Source organism: Vigna radiata, chromosome 7 (genome assembly GCF_000741045.1).
Source record: "Vigna radiata var. radiata cultivar VC1973A chromosome 7, Vradiata_ver6, whole genome shotgun sequence".
Classification (NCBI taxonomy): domain Eukaryota; kingdom Viridiplantae; phylum Streptophyta; class Magnoliopsida; order Fabales; family Fabaceae; genus Vigna; species Vigna radiata.
In genome coordinates, this window is record NC_028357.1 from 14211913 (window position 1) to 14235884 (window position 23972).

General features: G+C 34.8%; 1 protein-coding gene across 1 annotated transcript; it reads left to right on the forward strand.

Moving 5' to 3' along the window:
• The first annotated feature begins 20664 nt into the window (after positions 1 to 20664).
• On the forward strand, positions 20665 to 21147 carry LOC106766099 (uncharacterized mitochondrial protein AtMg00240-like). The gene has a single exon (XM_014650857.1). It carries the CDS (start codon positions 20665 to 20667, stop codon positions 21145 to 21147), a length of 483 nt encoding a protein of 160 aa, XP_014506343.1.
• The last annotated feature ends 2825 nt before the right edge of the window (positions 21148 to 23972 follow it).

Sequence of the window (23972 nt, forward strand, 5' to 3'; positions counted from 1 at the left end):
GTATTTCTTTTACTTGTAATAGACATGTGTACAATATGTTAGGCATGTGGTACATTTAGACCTATATATAGGCATGCTAACACATCTTGTAATCACTTTTGAGATAATTGAATTGTTTACTGTTGAGAATTACTCCAGAGCAATTCTACCTTGAAAGTCAAGGCTAGAGAATCCCAAAGGATCTCCTCTAGCCACCTTCCATTTCACACTTACCATTTTCTCACTCTGCCACCGTGACATCCATTCTCCAATCCTTTTCAGCCGCGTGGCGCTACTCCGTACCGCCACACTAGGGTTTTCCATAGCGTCATACTTCATCTCAACCATTCATTTCGCATTTAGCATTTCCTCTCTCGAAGCTTCAGAACGTAGGGTTCATCTTTGAGAGTTCTCCAGCCACAGATCCATCGCCGTCCACCAACTATTTCCTACTTCCTCTCCAGGTAATCATCGATTACACCATATCCTCTCGAACCACCGGTCACTTCTCCGGTCTACCTCATCTTCACCGATCAAACCGGAAATCCTTACATTTACTCCGATTAAACCACAACCTTGCACCGTTCCACCGATTCAATCGGTGAGATTTTACTCTTCCACCGTTTAAATCCTTTTTACATCGAACCCTAACCTTTCACCGATTGAACCACAAACCTAGGGTTCATAGTCTTTTTCTTGAGTCTTCCGCTGCGTCTTCTACTTCCAAGTCATGATTTCCTCTGTTTCTCGAGTTCGTCAGTTGGTCCGTCTCAGATCCATGGATCCTCGCGGAGTGGTCTGCATCAAGACTTGCAGCAAGATGTCCCATCTCCTGCAATCTGTAAAACACCACTTTGAACAATCCTCAAAGTGAACTAGACTCTACGAGTTTATCCCCTGTAGTCACAACAGGTAGACACAAAAACACCATGGATGCCAAACAGATTCCTGATTAAACCAGAAACACCTTCAATGTGCAGAATGTGATCAAGCAATGAGCGTGCAAACAATTTCCCTTTGAATCTCTTTCAAGAATGATCACCATGGTTTTCTTGGATATAAACCAGAGATATCAATCTGAAACATAATGTGAAAATGTTAGATCATCAAAAGTCTTAAAACAACTTCATCTTCCGTCAGTTTATAGATTTCTGTTTAACAGTCATTCTCTGAGTCAAATAAGCTACTAATACAGTCGACTATGCTATGACAGTTATAACAGCTCAGTCAAACTAGTAGCATTCAGTCAAACAAATTAAAAACTCATTTAATACAGTTGACCTACTATTCAATGCTCAACTAACTTTTGAAAATATAGTCGTTACTATACATGAGCATAACAAAATTTCAAATCAAATAACTAATACAGTTGAATATGTGGTGCACATAATCGACTTCGACATGTAAGAACATTTTGAAATTCTTTCCTTCTCAAAATCTCACAGAGCACTGATTCTCAAAATCTGTACAAATATTTTAGTATAGTCGATTCAATTAATAATGGAGTCAACTTTACTGCAGCTTTGTCACACAATTATAAGTTCACGAAAGTGCTTGTGGTTTTCATGCATTAAAACATGTGCAATGCATCCAGAAATGATGTAACAAGTACAAGCTTAATAAGTATGCATTCACATAGCAATATATCACATAAACATGTTCAACAGATATATCAAACAATCAGCATAAGAACATGTAACATAACAACAACATAAGTGTGTTATTAAGCAATGTGTTCTCATCATAAAAAAATCAAAGTGATATAGATATTGTGTTGTCAACAATCTCAACAATCTCCCCCTTTTTTGATGATGCACAACTATGATTAATAACCAACAATGTTTGTGTTGAGATTGTTGACAACACAATTTCTATATCACTCTAGTTTTTGATGATGACAACACATTGCTTAATAACACGCATATGTTGTTGCTGAATTACATGTTCTTATGCTTATTGATTGTTATATCTGTTGAACATGTTTATGTACTGTGTTACATGTTCCTATGTTGATTGATTGATATATTTGTGGAACATATTTATGTGCTTTATGTGCTATGTGCAATGCATCATTACATATGTTTTACTGCATATGTTTTAAAGCTGAAAACCACAAACACTTTCATGAACTTATCACTGTGTGACAAAGCTATATTGCAATCGACTCCATTATTAATAGACTCGACTATACTAAAATATTTGTACAGATCGTGAGAATCAGTGCTTTGTGAAATTTTGAGAAGAAAAGAATTTCAAAATGTTTTGCATGTTGAAATCGACTATGTGCACCACACATTCGACTGTGTTTGTTGTCTGCTTTCAAATTATGTTATGCTCTTGCACTCTAACGAATATATTTTCAAAAGTTAGTTGAGTATTGATGATTTGGTCAACTGTATTAAATGTGTTTTGTTTTTGGTTGACTGTATGCTACTAATTTGACTGATATGTTATAACTGTCATAATCCAGTTGACTGAATTAGTAGCATATTCGACTGAGAGACTATATGATTAACAGAAATCTATAAATAGGTTAAACATGAATCTGTTTAGTGACTTTTAATGATCTAACAATTTCATTTCTGTTCCAGATTGAATTCTCTATTTTGTGAGCTCCAAGAATTCTCCAAGAAGACGATGGTGATCTTTCTTGAAAGAGATTCAAAGGGAGACTGACTGTGCACACATTGATTGATCATATTCTGCACAGAGAAGGTGCTTCTGGTTTGATCACGTTGGGGCATGGCATCCTTGAAGACTACTGCATATTTTCTGGCTTGGCATCCGTGAAGGCGGCTGTATTGGACCTGTTGATTACAGGGGATAGTTCACTTTGAGGATTGTTCAAAGTGGTGGTTGGTAGATTACAGAAGAGGGGACATCTTGCTGCAAGTCTTGCTGGTTTTTTTGCCTACAGTTTGGTTAAGGGTTAGAGAGGAGATTTATATTTTTGACGTGGAGGTCTTCTATAAATTCCTTGTCGTAAAAACCATAACCAGTGCATTTGCTTCCTGGGTTGGAAGGACAGTGGATGTAGGCATTGTTGGCCGAACAAGTATAAAAACCAGTGTTTGATTTTCTCTATTCCTGCACTTTTACTTTACAATCGGCTTTACATTTAACGCAGTCCACTACGTTTTTCCACTGCATATGAATTTTCATTACTTGCATTTCAAGAAAGTTTGAAAAGTTTCATACTTTGATTTCAAGATTGCGAAAAAAATTTGTTTTTGATATAACACCAATTCACCCCCCCTCTTGGTGTAAAAACGAAGCCTACCTGTTTTCCAACAGTTTGTACAACCAAATACAAAACAAAGTAACAAATGATATAACACGGTTCAAATACTCTACTTGTAGGATAACCAATCAACAAAATATCAAGCATAAATGAGACAGAAAAACATTCTCCCCCTTTCATAAAACTTTCATAAATTCTCTCCCCCTTTGTGCATTAACAAAAAAGGAATGCTCTACATATTATATGCTAATATTCCAAACAGAGATGCATCAGTAAAAGAAATGTGCAAATATATGAAATGCAATGATGCTCTCCCAATCACATTTATTCACATGTAAAAGATAACTCCCCCTGAAATGCAGGCATGTGAAGAAACATGTCTATGAATGTAATACTCCCCCTATCATTATGCATAGATATCAAAACTAGATTAGATGCACAATGCAGTATAGATAATCAGAGTATACAAACAGTATAGCACATACTTGTATCAAAGATAAGATATCAAACAATTCAGTCATGCAATGATACAAACTTCAACAATCTCACAATATTATCTAAATCAAGATATTCATAACCAAATTAGATTAGAGATAATTTGCAGATAATCAAGATAAAGTAATCAATCAACGAAAGATAACTCTGTTATGATGCAGTCGATTGAATTAATTTCCTAGTCGAATACATTGCTTGCCAATGATGTTGAATTCCACTTGTAGTTTCCCAAGAAATGTTTTTCCTACAAAACCTTTCAAAGATCTTTTGCAGATCAAGCATTTTAGTTATGCAAGAAATGTAATAAAAAAGAAGTCAATATGTAAAGATGTGTAACAGATCAAGCATAATCGACTTCTAACATATCACAGTCGAATGAATAATCATTTTATGCTACTATCATTCAAAATTCCTAATTCATTCCGAATTGTGAAAAATCTATCTTTGTTCAATGGTTTTGTAAAAATATCAGCCCATTGATGTAAGGTATCTACATACTAAATCTTGATTTCACCCTTAAGGATGTGATCTCGATTGAAGTGATGCCTTATTTCAATATGCTTAGTTTTTGAATGTAACACAAGATTCTTTGTCAGACTATTGGCACTAGTGCTATCACATTTTAGAGGAATATTCTCAAGTTTTATACCATTATCCTCTAGTTGACTCTTAATCCAAAGAGATTGTGCACAACAACTCCCAGCTGCTATGTACTCGGCTTCTGTGGTGGATAAGGCCACGCAAGCTTGTTTCTTTTTGAATGCCAAGAGATCAAGGATGATCCAAGTAAATGACATGTGCCACTGGTGCTTTTTCTGTCTAGTTTACAACCTCCAAAATCAGAATCACTGTAACCATCAAGAAAAATGTTTGTACCACTAGGATACCATAGTCCTAGACTTTTGGTTCCTTTGAGGTATTTTGAAATTCTTTTAACAACTGTTAAATGTGATTCTTTAGGAGAAGATTGAAATCTAGCACAGAGACATACACTGTGCATTATGTCAGGCCTACTAGCAGTAAGATAAAGTAGGGATCCAATCATACCTCAATACATCTTTTGGTCAACATATTTTCCAGCTTCATCAAGATCCAAGTAACAGTTGGTTGCCATAGGAGTTGCAGCCTCTTTGCAGTCTAGCATTTTAAATTTCTTTAACAGATCATTGCAGTAGTTGGACTGGTGTATGAAAATTCCATCTTTTGTTTACTTTACTTGCAGACCAAGGAAGTATGTCAGTTCTCCCATCATGGACATTTCAAATTCTTCCTACATAATAGTTGAGAATTCTTTGCACAACATAGAGTTAGTTGAACCAAAAATGAAATCATCAATGTAAATTTGAACATATAGTTTATCCTTGCTTGAATTTTTAATGAATAATGTTGAGTCAACTTTGCCCCTTGAGAATCCTTTCTTTATCAGAAATTCACTTAACCGTTCATATCATGATCTTGGAGCTTGCTTCAATCCATATAGAGCTTTTCTCAGTTTGTAAACATGGTCAAGATGTTCAAAGTCTTCAAATCCTGGTGGTTGTTCCACATAAACCTCTTCCTTAATGTATCCGTTCAAGAATGCACTTTTGACATCCATCTGATATAACCTAAGTTTCATTGTAGATGTAATAGCAAGAAGTATTCTTATTGCTTCCAGTCTGTCTACAGGAGATATGTTTCATCATAGTCGATTCCTTCTTCTTGGCAATAGCCTTTTGCAACTAATCTTGCCTTGTTTTTTATGATCTCACCAGAGTCATCCATTTTGTTCCAATACCCATTTTGTATTTATAACTTGTAGGTCAGGTGTTCTTGGTGTAAGTTCCCATACATTATTTCTTCTGAATTGGTTCAACTCTTCTTGCATAGCCATCATCCAGTTTTCATCATTTAATGCCTCTTCTACTTTCTCTGGCTCGATTTTTGATACATAGGCAACATTCACGTAGAATTGATTTACTTGCCTTCTTGTGGATACTCCTCTTGAAATGTCACCAATTATATTTTCAATGGAGACATTTTTTGGAACTTTCCATTCTTTAGTCGATTCCGTTTTAGGAAAGTCTATTTCTTTAATACTGTTTTCTTTATCAATGGTTACTTCCGGCTCTTCTTCTTCTCCAACTGAAATTTCATCTTCTTCAGTGAAGTTCTTGACATGTTCTGATATATTAGGAGCCATGATGTATTCATCAAATGCAACAGTAATACATTCCTCTACATTCATAGTCCTTTTGTTGTAGACCCGATAAGCTTTGCTGGTCAATGAATATCCTATGAAAATATCTTCATCTGCCTTGGAGTCAAACTTGCCGAGATTCTCTTTACCATTGTTTAGCACAAAACATTTGCGTCCAAAGATTCTCAAATGTGAGATGTTTGGCTTTCTTCCTCTTAGCAACTCATAGGGAGTAAGCTTTAATATTGACCTTATGATAGCTCTCTTCAGCACATAGCACGCAGTACTAATAACATCTGCCCAAAAATATTTTGGCACATTTCTGTCATTCAACATTGATCTTGCAAGTTCCTCAAGGGATCTGTTCTTCCTTTCAACAACTCCATTTTGCTGTGGAGTTCTAGGTGTTGAGAAGTTATGAGTAATTCCCATTTCAGCTAGATAATCATCAAAATCCTTCTTTTGGAATTCTCCTCCATGGTCACTTCTTATAGACTTGATCTTAAGGTCCATTTCATTCTAAATAGCAGTAGCAAAGCGTTTGAATATTTTAAGAGTGTCATTCTTGGTTGCAATGAAGTAAGTCCATGTATACTGTGAATAGTCATCAACAATGAGTAGTCCATATGAATTTCCTCCGAGACTCTTTATTCTTGAGGGTCCAAATAGGTCCATGTGAAGTAACTGTAGAGGTTTCTTGGTTGACATTTCTCTTTTACTTTTGAATGACTGTTTGGTTTGCTTTCCTTTTTGGCACGCATAGTATATCGAATTTTGGGCAATCCATTTACCAGGTTCTTGAAGACCAGTTTATTTAGTTGATTCATACTGATGTGAGCGAGTCTCTTGTGCCATAACCAAACATCTTCTTCTTTAGTCATCAGACACACAACAAAGTCGAATGAGTTGTCTATGAAGTCGATTACATAGATGTTGTTAAATCTTTTTCCCACCAGTAGTAACTCATTTGTTGTTCCATTGCTGATCAGACAATATTTGGGCTCAAATGTGATCTTTAGACCTTTGTCGCATAGTTGACTGATGCCAAGCAAATTTTTTTTTAACCCTTCAACAAGCAAAACATTCTTGATTTCATAAGAAGAAAGAGTTTTTATTTTACCTATGCCAATGATCTTCCTTTTGTAAGAGATGTTAGAGAACTTTGTGGGATCTCAGTCATGTGTCTCGAGCAGCCACTGTCAAGATACCACGTAGAGCTTTTCTCCTGCTGCTTCGGATTAATCTTGACCACTTTTGATTTTGCCATCATTATCAGTTCTTCTCCATCTTTGACCTTCTTGATGTCATCTTGATGTGTCTATTTCCCCTTTTTTCCAGAAACCTTGTAAATCTATTATCAATCAAATTTGATCTTTGCACTTCAGGATGAAATTCTCTACCTTGAATTGCCTTGTGTTGCAAGTTTCCTGTTTCAAAAGATTCATAGAAACCATTAGTGACAAACTTTAATTTCTTATTACAGGGAGCAAATATGAAATCGATTTTGAATTCACAAATCTTTTTGGGTTGCGAAACAGAAGCCATTCCCAAGTTTATAGTTGAATCAATGAAAAACATAGTCGACTAGTTTTTCAAATATTTTATGAAAACCTAGCTTTAGTGTCAATTGTTGGAAAACATGTAGGCTTTGTTTTACACTAAGAGGGGGGGGAAGGGCGGTGAATTGGTGATTTTTAAAAATCAGAGTCTTTTTGAAATCTTTAAAACAAAGTTGAAAACTTTACAAGTCTTTCTTGAATCGCAAGTAATGAAAATTGTGTGCAGTGGAAAATAGTAGTTGACTATGCAGATAATACAGCCGACTGAATATAAAAGATTAGGGATAAAAAAATCAAACACTGGTTTTTATACTGGTTCGGCCAACAATGCCTACATCCAGTGTCCTTCCAACCCAGGAAGCAAATGCATTATAATGGTCAAGGGTTTTAAAACAAGGCTTTTATAGAAGACCTCCACATCAAAATTATAAAAAACCTCTCTAATCCTCTAACCAAAATATAGGCATACAACACAACAAGACTTGCTGCAAGATGTCCCCTCTCCTGCAATCTGCAAAACACCACTTTGAACAATCCTCAAAGTGAACCAGACTCCACGAGTCTATCCCCTGTAGTCACAACAGGTACACATAACAACACCATGGATGCCAAACAGATTCTTGATCAAACCAGAAACACCTTCAATGTGCAGAATGTGATCAAGCAATGAGCGGGCAAACAATTTCCCTTTGAATCTCTTTCAAGAATAATCACCACGGTCTTCTTCGAGAATTCTTGGAGTTCTATAAACCAGAGATATCAATATGAAACAGAATGTGAAAATGTTAGATCATCAAAAGTCTTAGAACAACTTCATGTTTTGTCAATTTATAGATTTTTGTTCAACAAACATTCTCTGAGTCGAATAAGCTACTAATACAGTCGAGTATGTTATGACAGTTATAACAGCTCAATCAAACTGGTAGCATTCAGTCAAAGAAATTAATAACTCATTTAATACAGTTGACATACTATTCAATGCTCAACTAACTTTTGAAAATATAGTCGTTACTGTACATGAGCATAACATAATTTCAAATAAAACAACTAATAAAGTCGAATATGTGGCGCACATAGTCGACTTCGACATGTAAGAACATTTTGAAATTCTTTCCTTCTCAAAATCTCACACAACACTGATTCTCAAAATTTGTACAAAGATTTTAGTATAGTCGATTCAATTAATAATGGAGTCGACTTTACTGCAGCTTGTCACACGGTTATAAGTTCACAAAAGTGCTTGTGGTTTTCATGGATTAAAACATATGAAATGCATCCAAAAATGATGTAACAAGTAGAAGCTTAATAAGTATGCATTCACATACAATATAGCACATAAACATGTTCAACAAATATATCAAATAGTCAACATAAGAACATGTAACACAACAACAACATAAGTGTGTTATTAAGCAATGTGTTGTCATCATAAAAAACCAGAGTGATATAGATATTGTGTTGTTAACAATCTCAACACTTAGGACTTCTTATTTAATTTAGTATCATTTTGAAATACTTTATTATGCTTAAAGTTTTAAATTTCTAGCCTTTTGAAGGATGATTGTAACCTTAACAACTTAGCTGCAAAGTCTACTCTAACTATTCTCTTATATTATAATTGTGGACTACCATATTATATGTGTTTGTTATATATTTGGGATGTCACAATTGTTATTGTAATTATTATTATTATTATTTTTAGTATTATTATTATTATTAGTATTATTATTAATATCATTATTTTTGTTATTAATATTTATTATTATTATTATTATTATTATTATTATTATTATTTTAAAAGCCTAGAAAATAGAGTCTTAAGAGTTGATAAAGTATTTTAGATAATGAAACAATGTTATTTTAGTACTAAAAACAAAAGATATAAATAGAAATTTTGTTTAAAATTCAGATTACTTAAAATACATACCATATTTCTAGAATTCATTCTCTGAGTATCCGATCGCTTCTCTCTTCAAGTTCTAACTTATGAGTTATCCTTTTGAAGAGTAGGGGTGTCTGATTACTTAAAACACATACCATATTTCTAGAACTCATTCTCTGAGTATCCGATCCCTTTTCTCTTTAAGTTCTAATTTTTGAGTTATATATGTGTGTGTGTGTGTGTGTATGTATGTATATATGTCTGATATTAAGTGGACATGAAATGGTTGAGTATGAAATTGTATATGATACTACAAGGATTTCATGGAGAAATCCTTAAGATGACTGTGTATAATGTATTTTTGATATACGATGCTAGTGATTAAGGGTTATTCTAAAACTCTCGATAACTTTGAAATCTCAAGACATGAAGGATAGTTATGTCGTGGAGAGTAGAAGGAGGTCCTTAGTCTGATGGTCATTTTGTTTTGGCCATAGATGTTTGACGGATTAATCTCAGAGTGTGGTAGTTTATTTGACGACTTGTTGTTGCATCACCTTCGAGGTAGAGTCCCTATAGTTCAATATCAATACATGTATCCGGATAGTCAGTCTAGAGTCAAATAGTTAGACGTCTATAAAAATTGTTAGTTATTGATGATTAAATTATAAGTTGATGTTTGTGAATGATTATATGTGTATTTTGTGATAAGATTAGCTTACCTTTTTCTCTATGTTTTTGTGTTTTGCTTGTTTCTCCTAATGTAATGATCATATTTAAGATGCAAGTAAATGAGGAGCCCTCTATGGATCAGCTTTTAGGTGGCGGAGATGAAGTAGAGGATTAAATTAGGATCTCTTTGTTAAGACAAGATCGTCTATAAAAAGACTAAATTGTCTAAACGTCCTTATATGTTTTGAAGTTTAACAAACAATAATAAACAAAATGAGCATATGTTAGTGTTATCATTAGAAAAAAAATAGAACTAAAATATAAATGGTTTATGAAAAAGCATTGTGAAATCTAAATACCTTGAGAAAAGCTTTAATAAACACCAATACATGAACAATCGAACCACTAAATATTTTCCCTATTAAATGCATCAAAGAGAGTCTTGTTGAATGCAACTAGTGTCATACATTGCCAAAGGATGATCAAACAAACTCTCAACAAACACTCACATTTCCTTCATTCAAACACTCGTCAAACACCTTCAATGCACCAATTTGTTCGATTCGTCCATGTGTCCCTTCCACTCGAAGCCTGCCAGGAGCTGCACTCTGTTCCTCTTGCACGCGACCACTCCCCGCCCTCGTTAGTGCCCGAATGTCACATGCGCACTAGCTTCCGCTCTAGTTCGTCCTCGAGCCACACCCTACTTGGAGAGGCTAGACTTTCTAGTGTGCTTTGTACTCACTCGCACACTTTCCGAGAAAACTTCCCAGAAGGTCACCCATCCCAAATTACTTCAGGCTAAGCACGCTTAACCATGGAGTTCTTATGGGTTAGGCTACCGAAAAGTAAATGCATTTGTTGATATAAGTAGCCAAATCAATTCCTTTAAGCTATCCTTTAACTGTATTGTCCCATACCTATACGGTCTCTAGATCCCTCTCATTCCAGTGTATGTTTGATTCGTCTATGTGTCCCTTCCACTGGAAGCCTGCCAGGAGCTGCACTTTGTGGCTCTCGCACGCGACCAGTCTCCGCCATTGTCAGTGCCGAATGTCACAGGTTTTGTTTAGTTTAGTACTCTATTTAGGTATGTTTGTTTTCGATTTGATTGAGTTCAAAGTTCTGGACAAGCCATATATCAACTAATTAAGGCAATGAGAACTTGTTCTATCCTAGTGACATGAGTTGAAGCACTAGAAATCAATTCTGATTTTAAATCTGTTTTGAACTTTGTTGTAGTATTTAATTCTGATTGCTACCTCTAGATCTATTTTCAGTGGGCATTTTGTGTTCTGGAACTTTGTAAAACATTGTTTAGTGTTATTAAAGGTTGCTAAAAGTGTAGCAGACCATTACAAGCAACGAAATTTAATGTGCATGATAACGGTTGAAAATATCGTTGTTTGTGATGTGATTTGGATACTAAAAGCACCATTTCACTTAGAAACTTGCTTGTACTCATGCTTTTTCATTAAGTTATGTGAATAAGAGAGTTGAGGTTGATTTTAATGATTTTATGACTAATTCCCCTTATTTTGAATGAGATTGAAGTAATACTGGAAGCAGAGATGAAGTCCCAAGAAGATGAAGCTCAAAAGGGCTTGGAAAAGCACCAGAAGGAGGGACAACACGGAGCTTGGGCTCCTTGTATGGAAGCTCAAGCGTTGAACATCGGCGTCTGCCGCCCGGGCGCCCCTCCTGGTCTCTTGGGCGGCGGGGTCTCGAAGCCTGGGCGCCTAACTCAAGGCCCAAGCTTTACATGAGGTCCTTTCACCTCCCGGACGCCCTAAGTGAGGCACCTGAGCGTTGGGTTTCATGGATCAGGCCCAGTTTTTGTTTTGTTTTGACTCTATTGGATCAGGCCCTGTTTTTGCTCGTTCATGACTCTATTTGATGGACCATGAGGCTCTAGGTTTTGTATCTTTGGTAGAGAGCAGTATAACAACACACTCTGTCCCAATTCTTAGGGATCTTTGTCTCATTCTCTTCAAATTTTCATATAGTTTCTCCATGTATATGGGGAACTAAACTCTATTTGTTGTTAGGGGACGATGTAACCTTGGGAACAATCATGTATTTGAATTGATTCTCAATAATATATGCTTTTTCATTAATTGTTAGAGTAATTCATCTATTTCATTGCTTGTTGTGTTTAACTGATTCATTAGCATGATCTAGGAATTGCATGAACTAGTAATTTGGGAAAGACTTATTCGCTGAGGGATCGGGTTTAGGTGATTTATTGAGTGACGTTAACGTTAATGCATAAAGAAGAATTCTTACATACATGAGAGGGAACTTGGTGAAATCTAACCCCAACAACATATTCATCTGATACTAATCAACATTCGTTCATTTATGTGCTCCTTTGCTATTGATCAATTGCATTCATATTTAATTTTCTGTTTTTGCATTCAAAACCAATGATCTCTTTTTATTGAAGACTTAATTAATCTTGTTATCACATGATTGTCTAGTGCCGAGAGTCTTCTGGGATATGATACTTGGTCTTAACATTTTATATTACTTGTGCGACTCGGTACACTTGTCGATCTGTCCCAACAAGTTTTTGGTGCCGTTTTCGGGGACTCACGGTCTAAGTTATTTTATTTGTGTGATTCTTGATTAACTTTAAATTTATTTTTTATTTTTATTTTATTTTTATTTTTTATTTTTTTTAATTTATTTTAATTTGTGCACTATTCTGTTTATGTTTTTTGTGTTAACAATGTTTTCTAGGATTTTGTGTTCAGTTCATGCAGGATGTAATTTTTCCAACGTAATATCTACCACTCGTGGAAACCTCACTCAAGCATGAATCGAAGTCAATTTGGGAAAACTGGTGGACTATTCAATAAACCACCATAACAACCCTCTCTAGTTGACACTACAAAGGTTGAGGAGACACTCCAACAGTTCATGCAGGAATCTCTCTCAATTGAGAAAGGCACTTAAGCAACATCTGGAAGGGTGGAGGCGCAATGTAGGCTCATAATTTAGAAGCTGGATGGTCTTGGAGTCAATATGAAAGATAACCCTAGAGAGGAATGTCAAGCCATCATCACTGAAAGCGGCAAACTTTTAGATGAGAGAAAAATAGAAAGAAAAAAGAGGAAAGTTTGAGTGAAAAAGAGAAAGAAAACGAAGAGAGTGAGAGAAAAGAAAAAGAGAGGGAAGAGAAGAAAAACGGAGAGGAAGAAGATGAGAGAAAAGTAGAGAGAAAAGAAAAAGAAAGGTTGAGTGAAAAAAAGCAAGATGTAGAGGAAGAGGAAGAAAAAGATGAGAGAAAAAGTGAGGTTGAGAGAAAAGAAAGGGGGAAGAATGTGGAAGAAGAGAGAAAAGAAAAAGAAGATGTTGAAAGAAAAAAGGAAAAAAATTAAAAAAAAATCTTTTGTACCTTAAGGAGTGTTCCAAGGAGGAAGAAGATAGGGAAGAAAAGAAAAAGAGAGGGAAGAGAAGAAAAACGAAGAGGAAGAAGATGAGAGAAAAGTAGAGAGAAAAGAAAAAGAAAGGTTGAGTGAAAAAAAGCAAGATGTAGAGGAAGAGGAAGAAAAAGATGAGAGAAAAAGGGAGGTTGAGAGAAAAGAAATGGGGAAGAAAGTGGAAGAAGAGAGAAAAGAAAAAGAAGAGGTTGAAAGAAAAAAAGAAAAAAATTGAAAAAAATCTTTTGTACCCTAAGGAGTGTTCCAAGGAGGAAGAAGATAGGGAAGAAAAGAAAAAGGTAGAGAAGGAGGATGAGACAAAACAAGAAAGAATCATATGAAAAACCCCTTCCTCACCCAAAGAAGTGTATCATAGGAAGCAAAAGGAAAAACAGTTTGAGCTTTTCATGGAAATCTTCAAGAAATTGGAGGTTAAAAATATTATGATTGGGATACTACAACAGGTTCCTGGTTATATTAAATTCTTGAAAAAATTCAACAAAAAGAAAAAAATATCCAAAAAAGGGAACAATTAAGGCACAAGGCAATTGTAGTGGGTCAAGCTATTGACGTTAAAGAAGCGTTTGCTGGAAGGCAACCCAGTTTCTGAATTTTTTTATCTTTTATTTTGTTTTATTTTATTTTATTTTATTTTTCTTTTTAATTTATTATTTGTGTGATTTGCATTTGAGTTTGTTTTTGTGTGTTTGAGTTCTTTTTTTTTTAGATTAAATGCTGCTTCTGATGGCATTAATAATAGCATCTACTGATGGATGCCGATGAAGATGAGAAAGATTGGTGTTTACTGTGGGATGCCAATGAAGATAAGAAATATGATGATGAAGACTATGATGATGGATGTTACTGACATCATCTACTAATGGATACTATGATGATGAAGACTGGGTCAAACTAGTGACGTTAAAGAAGCACTTATTGGGTGTGAAACCAGTTTTCTGAACTTTTCCTTTTAAATTGGCTATATTTTTATTATTTTTGTATTTTTTTTTGTTGCTTGAATGAATTAAACTGCTTTGATTCAATTGTCCTGTGTTTTGAGATGAGTATTGCTTTGTGAGATTCTAAGGTATTGATTGATGTTGAGATGATGCATGATGTGATAAGATACAAGTGATGGCTCACAATGTATGAAACATGTGCTTGAGGAAAAAATTGATTGAGATATTGAGCATGGTGTTTTTCTGAATTCTGGGACTTGTGAGTTTACTTGTGTGAGAACTGGGCTTCAGAGTTTTCTTGTGAATAATTGCTATTACTTTGGAAGCATAAATGACTTTGCCCAAATTTTCTGTGGTTGAACTACTTGCTTGCAGGTTTCATATGATCAAGGCCATGTTTTTCGTTATCCCTAATTCTTTTAGCCTTCACATAATTTTTATCCACAAAAAGAGAACAATTTTAATAACCTTTGAAGCTTGAGCCTTATGCACGTTTTGAAAACCCTTTGTGAAAATCTTTACCTCGAGTTAAGTTGAGAACATCTGATGAGATACTGATAAAGGTTCAAGCAACCCCACTTTTCTAGGCAGTGAGCAATTGAAAAGCAAAAGCAAAGGAAAAAGAAAAGAAAAGAAAAATAAAAAGAAAAGAAAAGCTCACTACAAGGCTGGGGAATAAATGAAAAGGAAAGAGAGTTTGTACTTTAATGATAAATTCATAAATGTCTCTCTTAACTCAAGGAATTTTGCTGACCAAAAAAACAATTTCCTTCTTAGCCCAGCCAAGTTACAAGCCATGAAAAGCCCTTGTGATGATAACTTGCTTGTGAGTGTGTTTGGTTGTAGTTAGATGAAAGACAAAGTTAATTTGTGTGACATTGTGATAACAGAGTGAAAAAGACATCAGCACCTCACTATACACCTTTAAGTTGAGTGATACACTTTTGAGTGCTTGAGTGAAACACTTTCCTTGGTAAGGAGTAGTTCTTTGAATTTTTTATTGCATCTTTGCTTGGTTGATAGATCATTCTTAAGGATAGCATCTGTTGAAGTATATGAGCATCACATTAATTTTGATTGAATTAAGGCATCTGCACATCTTGACTGAGATCCTTATGCTGAATTGATAAAAGTAATTTCTTGTCTTGGTAGGAAAAAGTTTTTGAAAAATGTTGAGTCATTGTAGTGGGTATTCAAAAAAGCAGAAGTTACATCTTGTTTGCTTGAGGACAAGGAAAGTTCTAAGTTTGGGGTTGTGATAACGGTTGAAAATACTGTTATCTGTGATGTGATTTTGATACTAAAAGCACTCTTTCTCACTTAAAAACTTGCTTGGACTCATGCTTTTTCCTTAAGTTGTTTGAATAAGAGAGTTAAGGTTGATTTCAATGATTTTATGACTAATTCCCCTTGTTTTGACAGAGATTGAAGTAATACTAGGACCAAAGATGAAGAGCCAAGAAGATGGAGCTCTAAAGGGCTTGGAAAAGCACCAGAAGGAGGGGGAGCACGAAGCTTGGGCGCCCTGTATGGAAGCTAAAGCGTTGACAATCGATGTCCACTACCTTGGCGCCCCTCCTAGGCGCCTGGTTGGTGGGGTCTCGAAGCCTGGGTGTCAACCTCAAGGCCCAAGCCTTACATAAGGTCCTATCACCGCTCGGGCGCCCTAAGTGGGGCGCTTGAGCGTCGAGTTTCGTGGATCAGACCCAATTTTTGCTCGTTTCTGACTCTATTTAAAGGACCATGGGGCTCTAGGTTTTGTATCTTTGGTAGAGAGCAGCATAGCAACACAGGTTGTCCCAATTCCTAGGGATCTTTTCTCATTCTCTTCCATTGTTCATATAGTTTCTCCATGTCTATAGGGAACTAAACTCTATTTGTTGTTGGGGGATGATGTAACCTTGTGAACTTTCAAGTATTTAAATTGATGTTGGAAAGTTGCTAGCACAGTTCATTTAGTCATATCTTGGCCTATGTGCAGATTTACTTTCTATACCGTCACTTTTTGAGTTAAAAATAGAAAAGAGTTGTGATTTTGAGTTGCAAACAATTTATAACTCATTTCAGAGGCTAGAAAAATTTCAAAACATTAAATAAAGTTTCTTAAACAGTAAGTTGTGCTTTTGAATCACTTTCATTTGAATTTGAGTGTCAAACCACCATGGTGAGATTGTTGTTAAGAGGAGCACTGGTTTAGCTGAACCCACAATATAAGAGTTTCTGGTTTTTGATGATGACAACACATAATTAATAACACATGTGTATTATGTGTTACATGTTCTATGCTTTCATGTTATATGATTATATGGGAACATGATTATGATGTTGCTGTGTTGTTCATTGCATTTCATTGTACTATATATGTGATTTTATACTTGAATGCATGACACATATTTTAGGAAAAGAAAAACCTCATGCACGTATGCTGAACTTTAAATTGTGTGACAAAACAACAGTTTTAAGTCAACTTCATTATGGGGTGAATCGATTAAAACTCGTGTCTTTGCACAAACCTTTTCAAAGTGTGCTGTGAGATTTTTTAGAGAGAAAGTTTTTCAAAACTACGTTTTATAATGTTAGATAGTCGACTATATACTAAGTCTGTTTTGTTTTGAAATTCTGTTAATGCTTGTCATAACTGTTTAATAGTAATGTTTTTAAAAATGTTGACCAAACATTTAATGTAAATTGACTGCATTAATTGCATATTCAATTAATTGCTTTGATTGCTGCTAACTGTTATAACTGTTTTGTTATATTCGACTGCATTAGTAGCAAAGACAATTAAAATGCGTCAGGCTTGTGATTTTGTATAAATTGACGCAAATTTGATTTCTGTTAGAAGTTTTGTGATTATAACGATTTTGTGATATCTTTCTGATAAGCGTTGTCTTACAGAAAGTGAAAAAGCTCCAAGAATCAAAGAAGAGACCATGGTGATCATCTACTTGTGATTTCTTGAAGAGCAAGATTGTTGTGCATTGAAAGTCTGATCAATCTACACATTGAGGTGTCTACTGCAAGATCAGGATTTACAATCTACTGAAGATTGGGTTATTTCCTTGTTGTGATTACAGGAAGAAGAGGGTGTTGGGTTCTTGACTTTGAGGGGTTTCTCAAAGGGGTTAAGACAACAGAAGAGGGGATTCTTGTTGTTGGTCTTATTATTGTATGCCTATATTTTGATTAGAGAGTTATAAAGGGGTTTTATATTTTTTACGCGAGGTCTTTATGAAAGCCTTGTTGCAAAAACCTTGATCATTATAGTGCATTTCCTTCCTGTGATTGGATAGACACTAGATGTAGACATGTTGGCCGAACCGGTATAAAAAGAAGTGTTTGATTTCTCTGATACCTATACTTTTACTTTTAAGTCGATTATGTTGTGTATTAAATCGACTTTATTTCTGGTGCATTTGAAAATATTTTTCCTATTGTTTCAATAAAGTTTTAAAGGCATCACCTTTTGCGAAAAAGATTTCAAAATAACATTGTTTTTGAGTTTCACCAATTCACCCCCCCTCTTGGTGTGAGAAACTAAGCCATACTATTTTAATAATTGGCACCAGAGGTGGTTTTCAAAAGATATTTGAAAAACAAGTCGATTACTATTTTCGTGTAGTCCATTGATCCTGGAAAATGGTGTCTTTTTTCTCAAATAGGAAGGACAAGTGAATTTGTATTTGAACTAGTATTCGTTACTTGCAATGCCAAATTAAATTCTATTACTAACGGTTTCTATGAATCTTTTGAAACATGACTCTTGAGAAACAAAGAAATTGGTAGTGATAAGTCGAATTCCAGATCAGAAAGGATAAATCTGCATGCTGAAAGATTTATGAGATTTCTCAATAAGAAGAAAAGTCACTGAATTCAAAACGATAACAAAGAGAATGTATCTAAAAGTAATCTCATCATGATGGCAAAATCTAAAATAGCACAAGGATATTTGGAACAAGGAACGAAGAGCTCCATGTGGTATTTGGACAGTGGATGCTCAAGACACATGACAGGAGATCCAACAAAGTTCATAAGCATCTCAAATAAGACTTTTGGCCATGTCACATATGGAGATAACAACAAGGGAAAGATCATCGGTATTTGTAAAATCCAAACTGCCTCTTTTTCTGAAATTAAAAATGTGCTTCTTGTTGATGGTTTAAAACACAATCTACTTAGTATATGTCAGTTGTGTGATAGAGGACTAAAAATTACATTTGGACCTAAATATTGTCTGATCAACAAAGGTTCAACCGATGAGTTATTACTTGTGGGGAAAAGATATGACAATATCTACATAATCGACTTTAAAGAAACTTCATTCAAGTCGATTGTTTGCCTGATGACTAAAGAAGATGATGCATGACTTTGGCACAAGAGACTAGATCACATTAACATGGGTCAACTGAACAAGCTAGTATCTAAGGATCTTGTCATTGGTCTTCCGAATATTCGCTATGCTTTTGAGAGACTCTGTGATGCATGCCAAAAGGAAAAACAATCAAGGCAATCCTTCAAGAATAAAAGGCAAATGTCAAGCACCAGACCTCTACAACTCCTACACATGGATTTATTTGGTCCATCAAGGGTAAAAAGTCTAGGAGGTAAATCTTATGGCTTAGTTATTGTAGATGACTATTCTCGCTTCACTTGAACTTTCTTTATCCCTGCCAAGAGTGATACATTCAAAGTGTTCAAAAGGTTTGCTGTTGTAATTCAAAATGAGAAGGAGCTCAGGATTAAGTCGATTAAAAGTGACCGCGACAAAGAATTTCATAATGAAGGATTTGATTAATATTGTGCGGAGATGGGGATCTCTCACAAATTTTTTGCACCAAGAACTCTTGAGCAAAATGAAGTGGTTGAAAGAAAGAATAGGGTATTGGAAGAATTAGCAAGAACCATGCTAAATGAGAGGGACTTACCTAAGTATTTTTGGGCAGATGCAGTGAGTGTAGCCTGCTATGTGTTGAACAGAACCGTGATAAGATCAATACTAAAGTTAACTCCATATGAGCTATTCAAGGGAAGAAAGGCAAACATCTCACATCTAAGGATCTTCGAATGTAAATGTTTTGTACTAAATAATGACAAGGAGAGTCTTGTTAAGTTTGATTCCAAGGCTGATGAAGCTATTTTTATTGGATACTCGCGTACAAGGAAAGCTTATCGGGTATACAACAAGAGAACAATGTGCGTTGAAGAATCTGTTCATGTAGCTTTTGATGAGTATATTGAAACCACCACTAATCCTGGACAAACTCGAAAGTCTATAGAAGATGATGATTCCGCTGGAGAGGAAGAGGAAAACGAAAAGATTCCAGAAGAAGAAAACTCTGAAAATGTAATCGATTCTTCCAGAGCTGAATCAATTAAGGAATGGAGAGCACCAAAAAATTTCTCGACAAGCAGCATTATTGGTGATATTACGAGAGTCGTTTCCACTAGACGACAACTAAATCATTTTTGCATGGATGTTGCATATGTTTCTAAAATTGAGCCAAAAAGGGTGTAAGATGCTATTGTGGATGAAAATTGGATGATGGCCATGGAAAAGGAACTAAATTAGTTTAAAAGGAACAATGTATAGGAGCTGGTTCCAAGAACTTAAAACTTACAAGTTATAGGTACTAAATTGGTTTTTAGAAACAAGATGGATGATTAAGGGGAAATCATATAGGACAAAGCAAGACTAGTTGCTAAAGGTTACAACTAAGAGGAAGGAATTGATTATGATGAAACGTATGCACCAGTGGCCAGAATATAAGCAATAAGAATTCTTCTTACTCTCGCTTCACTGATGAACTTCAAACTGTACCAAATGGATGTCAAGAGTGCATTCTTGAATGGCTACATTAAGGAAGAAGTTTATGAGGAACAACCTCAAGGATATCAGGATTTTGAATATCCAGACTATGTTTTCAAGATCAAGAAGGCTCTATATGGATTGAAGTAAGCTCCAAGGTCATGGTATGAGTGCTTGAGTGAATTCCTGGAAAAGAAGGGATTCTCTAGGGGTAAAGTTGATTCAACTCTCTTTATTAAGAACTCAAATAAAGATAGATTATATATTCAAATATATGTTGATGACATTATTTTTGGATCAACTAATTGTACCTTGTGCAAAGAATTTTCTATGACCATGCAGGATGAGTTTGAGATGTCCATGATGGGAGAGCTGACTTACTTCCTAGGTCTTCAAGTCAAGCAAACTAAGGATGCAATTTCATTCATCAGTCCAAGTACTACACTGATCTATTAAAGAAATTTAAGATGTTGGACTCCAAAGAGGCTGCAACTCCGATGGCAACAAATTGCTATCTAGATCTTGATGAAGAAGGCAAAGCGGTTGATAAAAAAATGTACAGAGGTATGATTGGATCTCTATTGTATTTAACTACCAGTAGACCTGACATCTTGCATGGTGTATGTCTTTGTGCTAGATTTCAGTCTTTAGCAAAAGAATCACACCTAACCACTGTAAAAAGAATTTTGAAATATCTTAAGGGAACCAAGAATCTTGGACTAAGGTATCCCGGTGGTACAAACATTTTTCTTGAAGGTTACAGTGATTCTAATTTTGGTGGTTGTAAGCTAGAAAGAAAGAGCACTAGTGACACATGTCATCTACTTGTATCCTCTCTAGTCTCTTCGCATTCAAAGAAACAAGCTTGTGTGGCATTATCTACCATAAAAGCTGAATACATAGCAGCCAGAAGCTGTTGTGGTCAATCTCTTGGGTCAAGAGTCACCTAGAAGATTATGGAATATCATTAAATCATATTCCTTTAAAATGTGATAACACGAGTGCAATCAATTTGACAAAAAATCTCGTTCTTCATTCGAAACTAAGCATATTGAAATAAGACATCATTTCATATGAGACCACATCCTCAAGGGTGAAATTAAGGTTGAGTATGTAGATACCTTACATCAATGGGCAAATATTTTTACAAAACCTTTAAACAAGGAAATATTTTATACTATTCGAAATGAATTGGGAAATCTAATTGACAGTAGTATAAAATAGATTAGAGTCAATTATGATATGTATGTAGTTGAATGTATTACTGGTTATTGTTACATTCATACATTTGCATATTCATAATTTACCTGTGTTAATTCTTGTATCACATTGATTCTAAAATGCTTGATCTAGAAAGATCTTGAAAAGTTTAACAGGAACATTACTTAATGGATGGATAAAACTAGAGATTCAACTCATAAGAGAAGCAATGAAGTAGATTATGACTGAGGTCATATCGACTGTGTTTTTACAGGGGTTAAAGATTCCATTATTTGGATTTCTGATATCTTTATAAATATTGCTACATGTGTTTTGAACTGATTGTTATTCAATAATTCTTTTTGATATACATGTTTTGAGATGATTAAGAGATTATTTTGTTTTTTGATGAATGATATTGTATCATTGTTGCATTGATATGTTTGCACTATTTTTGAAATGATACAATATTGTCATATGTTGATTTATGCTCTGATATATTCTGTGTATACTACATTGTGCATATGTGTTTTGAGATTAAAACATGCATAATGTCAAGGGGAGCATTGCATAATCTTTGAGATGTTTCACATGCCTACATTTAATGGGGAGAGTATGTTATATCATGTGAATATCTTTGGCAGAGGGAGCATCTGTTTTTATGATAATCTGATGTATCTCTGTATGATTGATTATCTGTATATCAATACCATTGTGCTTACCTTTTTTGCTAATGCCCAAAGAGTGAGAATTATGTGAATTATGTTAATTGGTATTTGATTGATAATCTGCATTGATTTGTACAAAATGGTTGATTATTAATCATGGTTGTTGCATCATCAAAAAAAGGGAGATTGTTGAGATTGTTGTTAGGGGGAGCACTGGTTTAGCTGAACCCACAATCTCAGAGTTTCTGGTTATTGATGATGATAACACATAATTAATAACACATGTGTTTTATGTGTTACATGTTCTATGCTTTCATGTTATATGATTATATGGGAACATGATTATGATGTTGTTGTGTTATTCATTGCGTTTCACTATGCTATATATGTGATTTTATACTTGAATGCACGACACATATTTTTGGAAAAGAAAAACCACATGCACGTATGTTGAACTTTAAATTGTGTGGAAAAACAACAGTTTTAAGTCGACTTCATTATGGAGTGAGTAGATTAAAACTCGTGTCTTTACACATACCTTTTCAAAGTGTGTTGTGAGATTTTTCAAAGAGAAAGTTTTTCAAAATTGTTTTATACTGTTACATAGTGGACTATAAACGTATTGGATTCGACTAAGTTTGTTATGTTTTGAAATTCTGTTAATGCTTGTCATAATAGTTTAAGGGTCATATTTTTAAATATGTTGACCAAACATTAAATGTAAATCGACTGCATTAATTGCGTATTTAATTAATTGCTTTGATTGTTGCTAACTGTTATAACTATTTTGTTATATTCAACTGCATTAGTAGCAAAGTCGACTAAAATGCGTCAGACTTGTGATTTTCTATAAATTGATGCAAATTTGATGTTTGTAAGAAGTTTTGTGATTCTAACGATTTTGTGATATCTTTCAAATTAGTGTTGTCTTACAAAAAGTGAAAAAGCTCCAAGAATCAAAGAAGAGACCGTGGTGATCATCTACTTGTGATTTCTTGAAGAGCAAGATTGTTGTGCATTAAAAGTCTGATCTATCTACACATTGAGGTGTCTACTGCAAGATCAGGATTTACAATCTGCTGAAGATTGGGTTGTTTGCCTATTGTGATTACATGAAAAAGAGCGTGTTGCGTTCTTGACTTTGAGGGATATCTCAAAGGGGTTTTGAAAGCATAAGAGGGGATTCTTATTGATGGTCTTGTTATTGTATGTCTATATTTTGATTAGAGGGTTAGATAGGTGTTTTATATTTTTGACGTGAGGTCTCTATAAAAGTCTTGTTGTAAAAACTTTGATCATTATAGTGCATTTGCGTCTTGTAATTGGAAGGACACTGGATATAGGCAGGTTGGCCGAAGTAGTATAAAAAGCAGTGTTTGATTTCTCTGATCACTATACTTTTACTTTTAAGTCGACTATGTTCTGTATTAAATCGACTTTATTTTCGCTACATTTGAAAATCTTTTTCCTTGTGTTGCAAGAAAGTTTTAAAGGCATCGCCTTTTGCAAAAAAGATTTCAAAAGAACATTGTGTTTGAGTTTCACCAATTCACCTGCCCTTTTGGTGTAAGAAACTAAGCCATACTCTTTTAGCACGCCAAACCAAGGACATTTGTCTAGTGCACAACACTTTTTCCCGCCACTAGATTGGTAAAAGCTAGTTAATGTTTGAAACTGAATTTAAATTATCAAAAGAAGTATATTCAAGGGATAAAAGGCTTATAGAACCGTGCAAGACATTTTAGAGGTCCTGAATTCCAAAAACTCAAAATCTGAAATTCATTGGAGGATTTCCTCAAATACTTTTGCAAAATATCAAAAAGTTTGGGTTTGAACTTTGTTTAATATGTGATTTCAGTTTTCTTACTTTCTTAATCTATTCTAGCACCTTTCTTAGGTTGATTTTG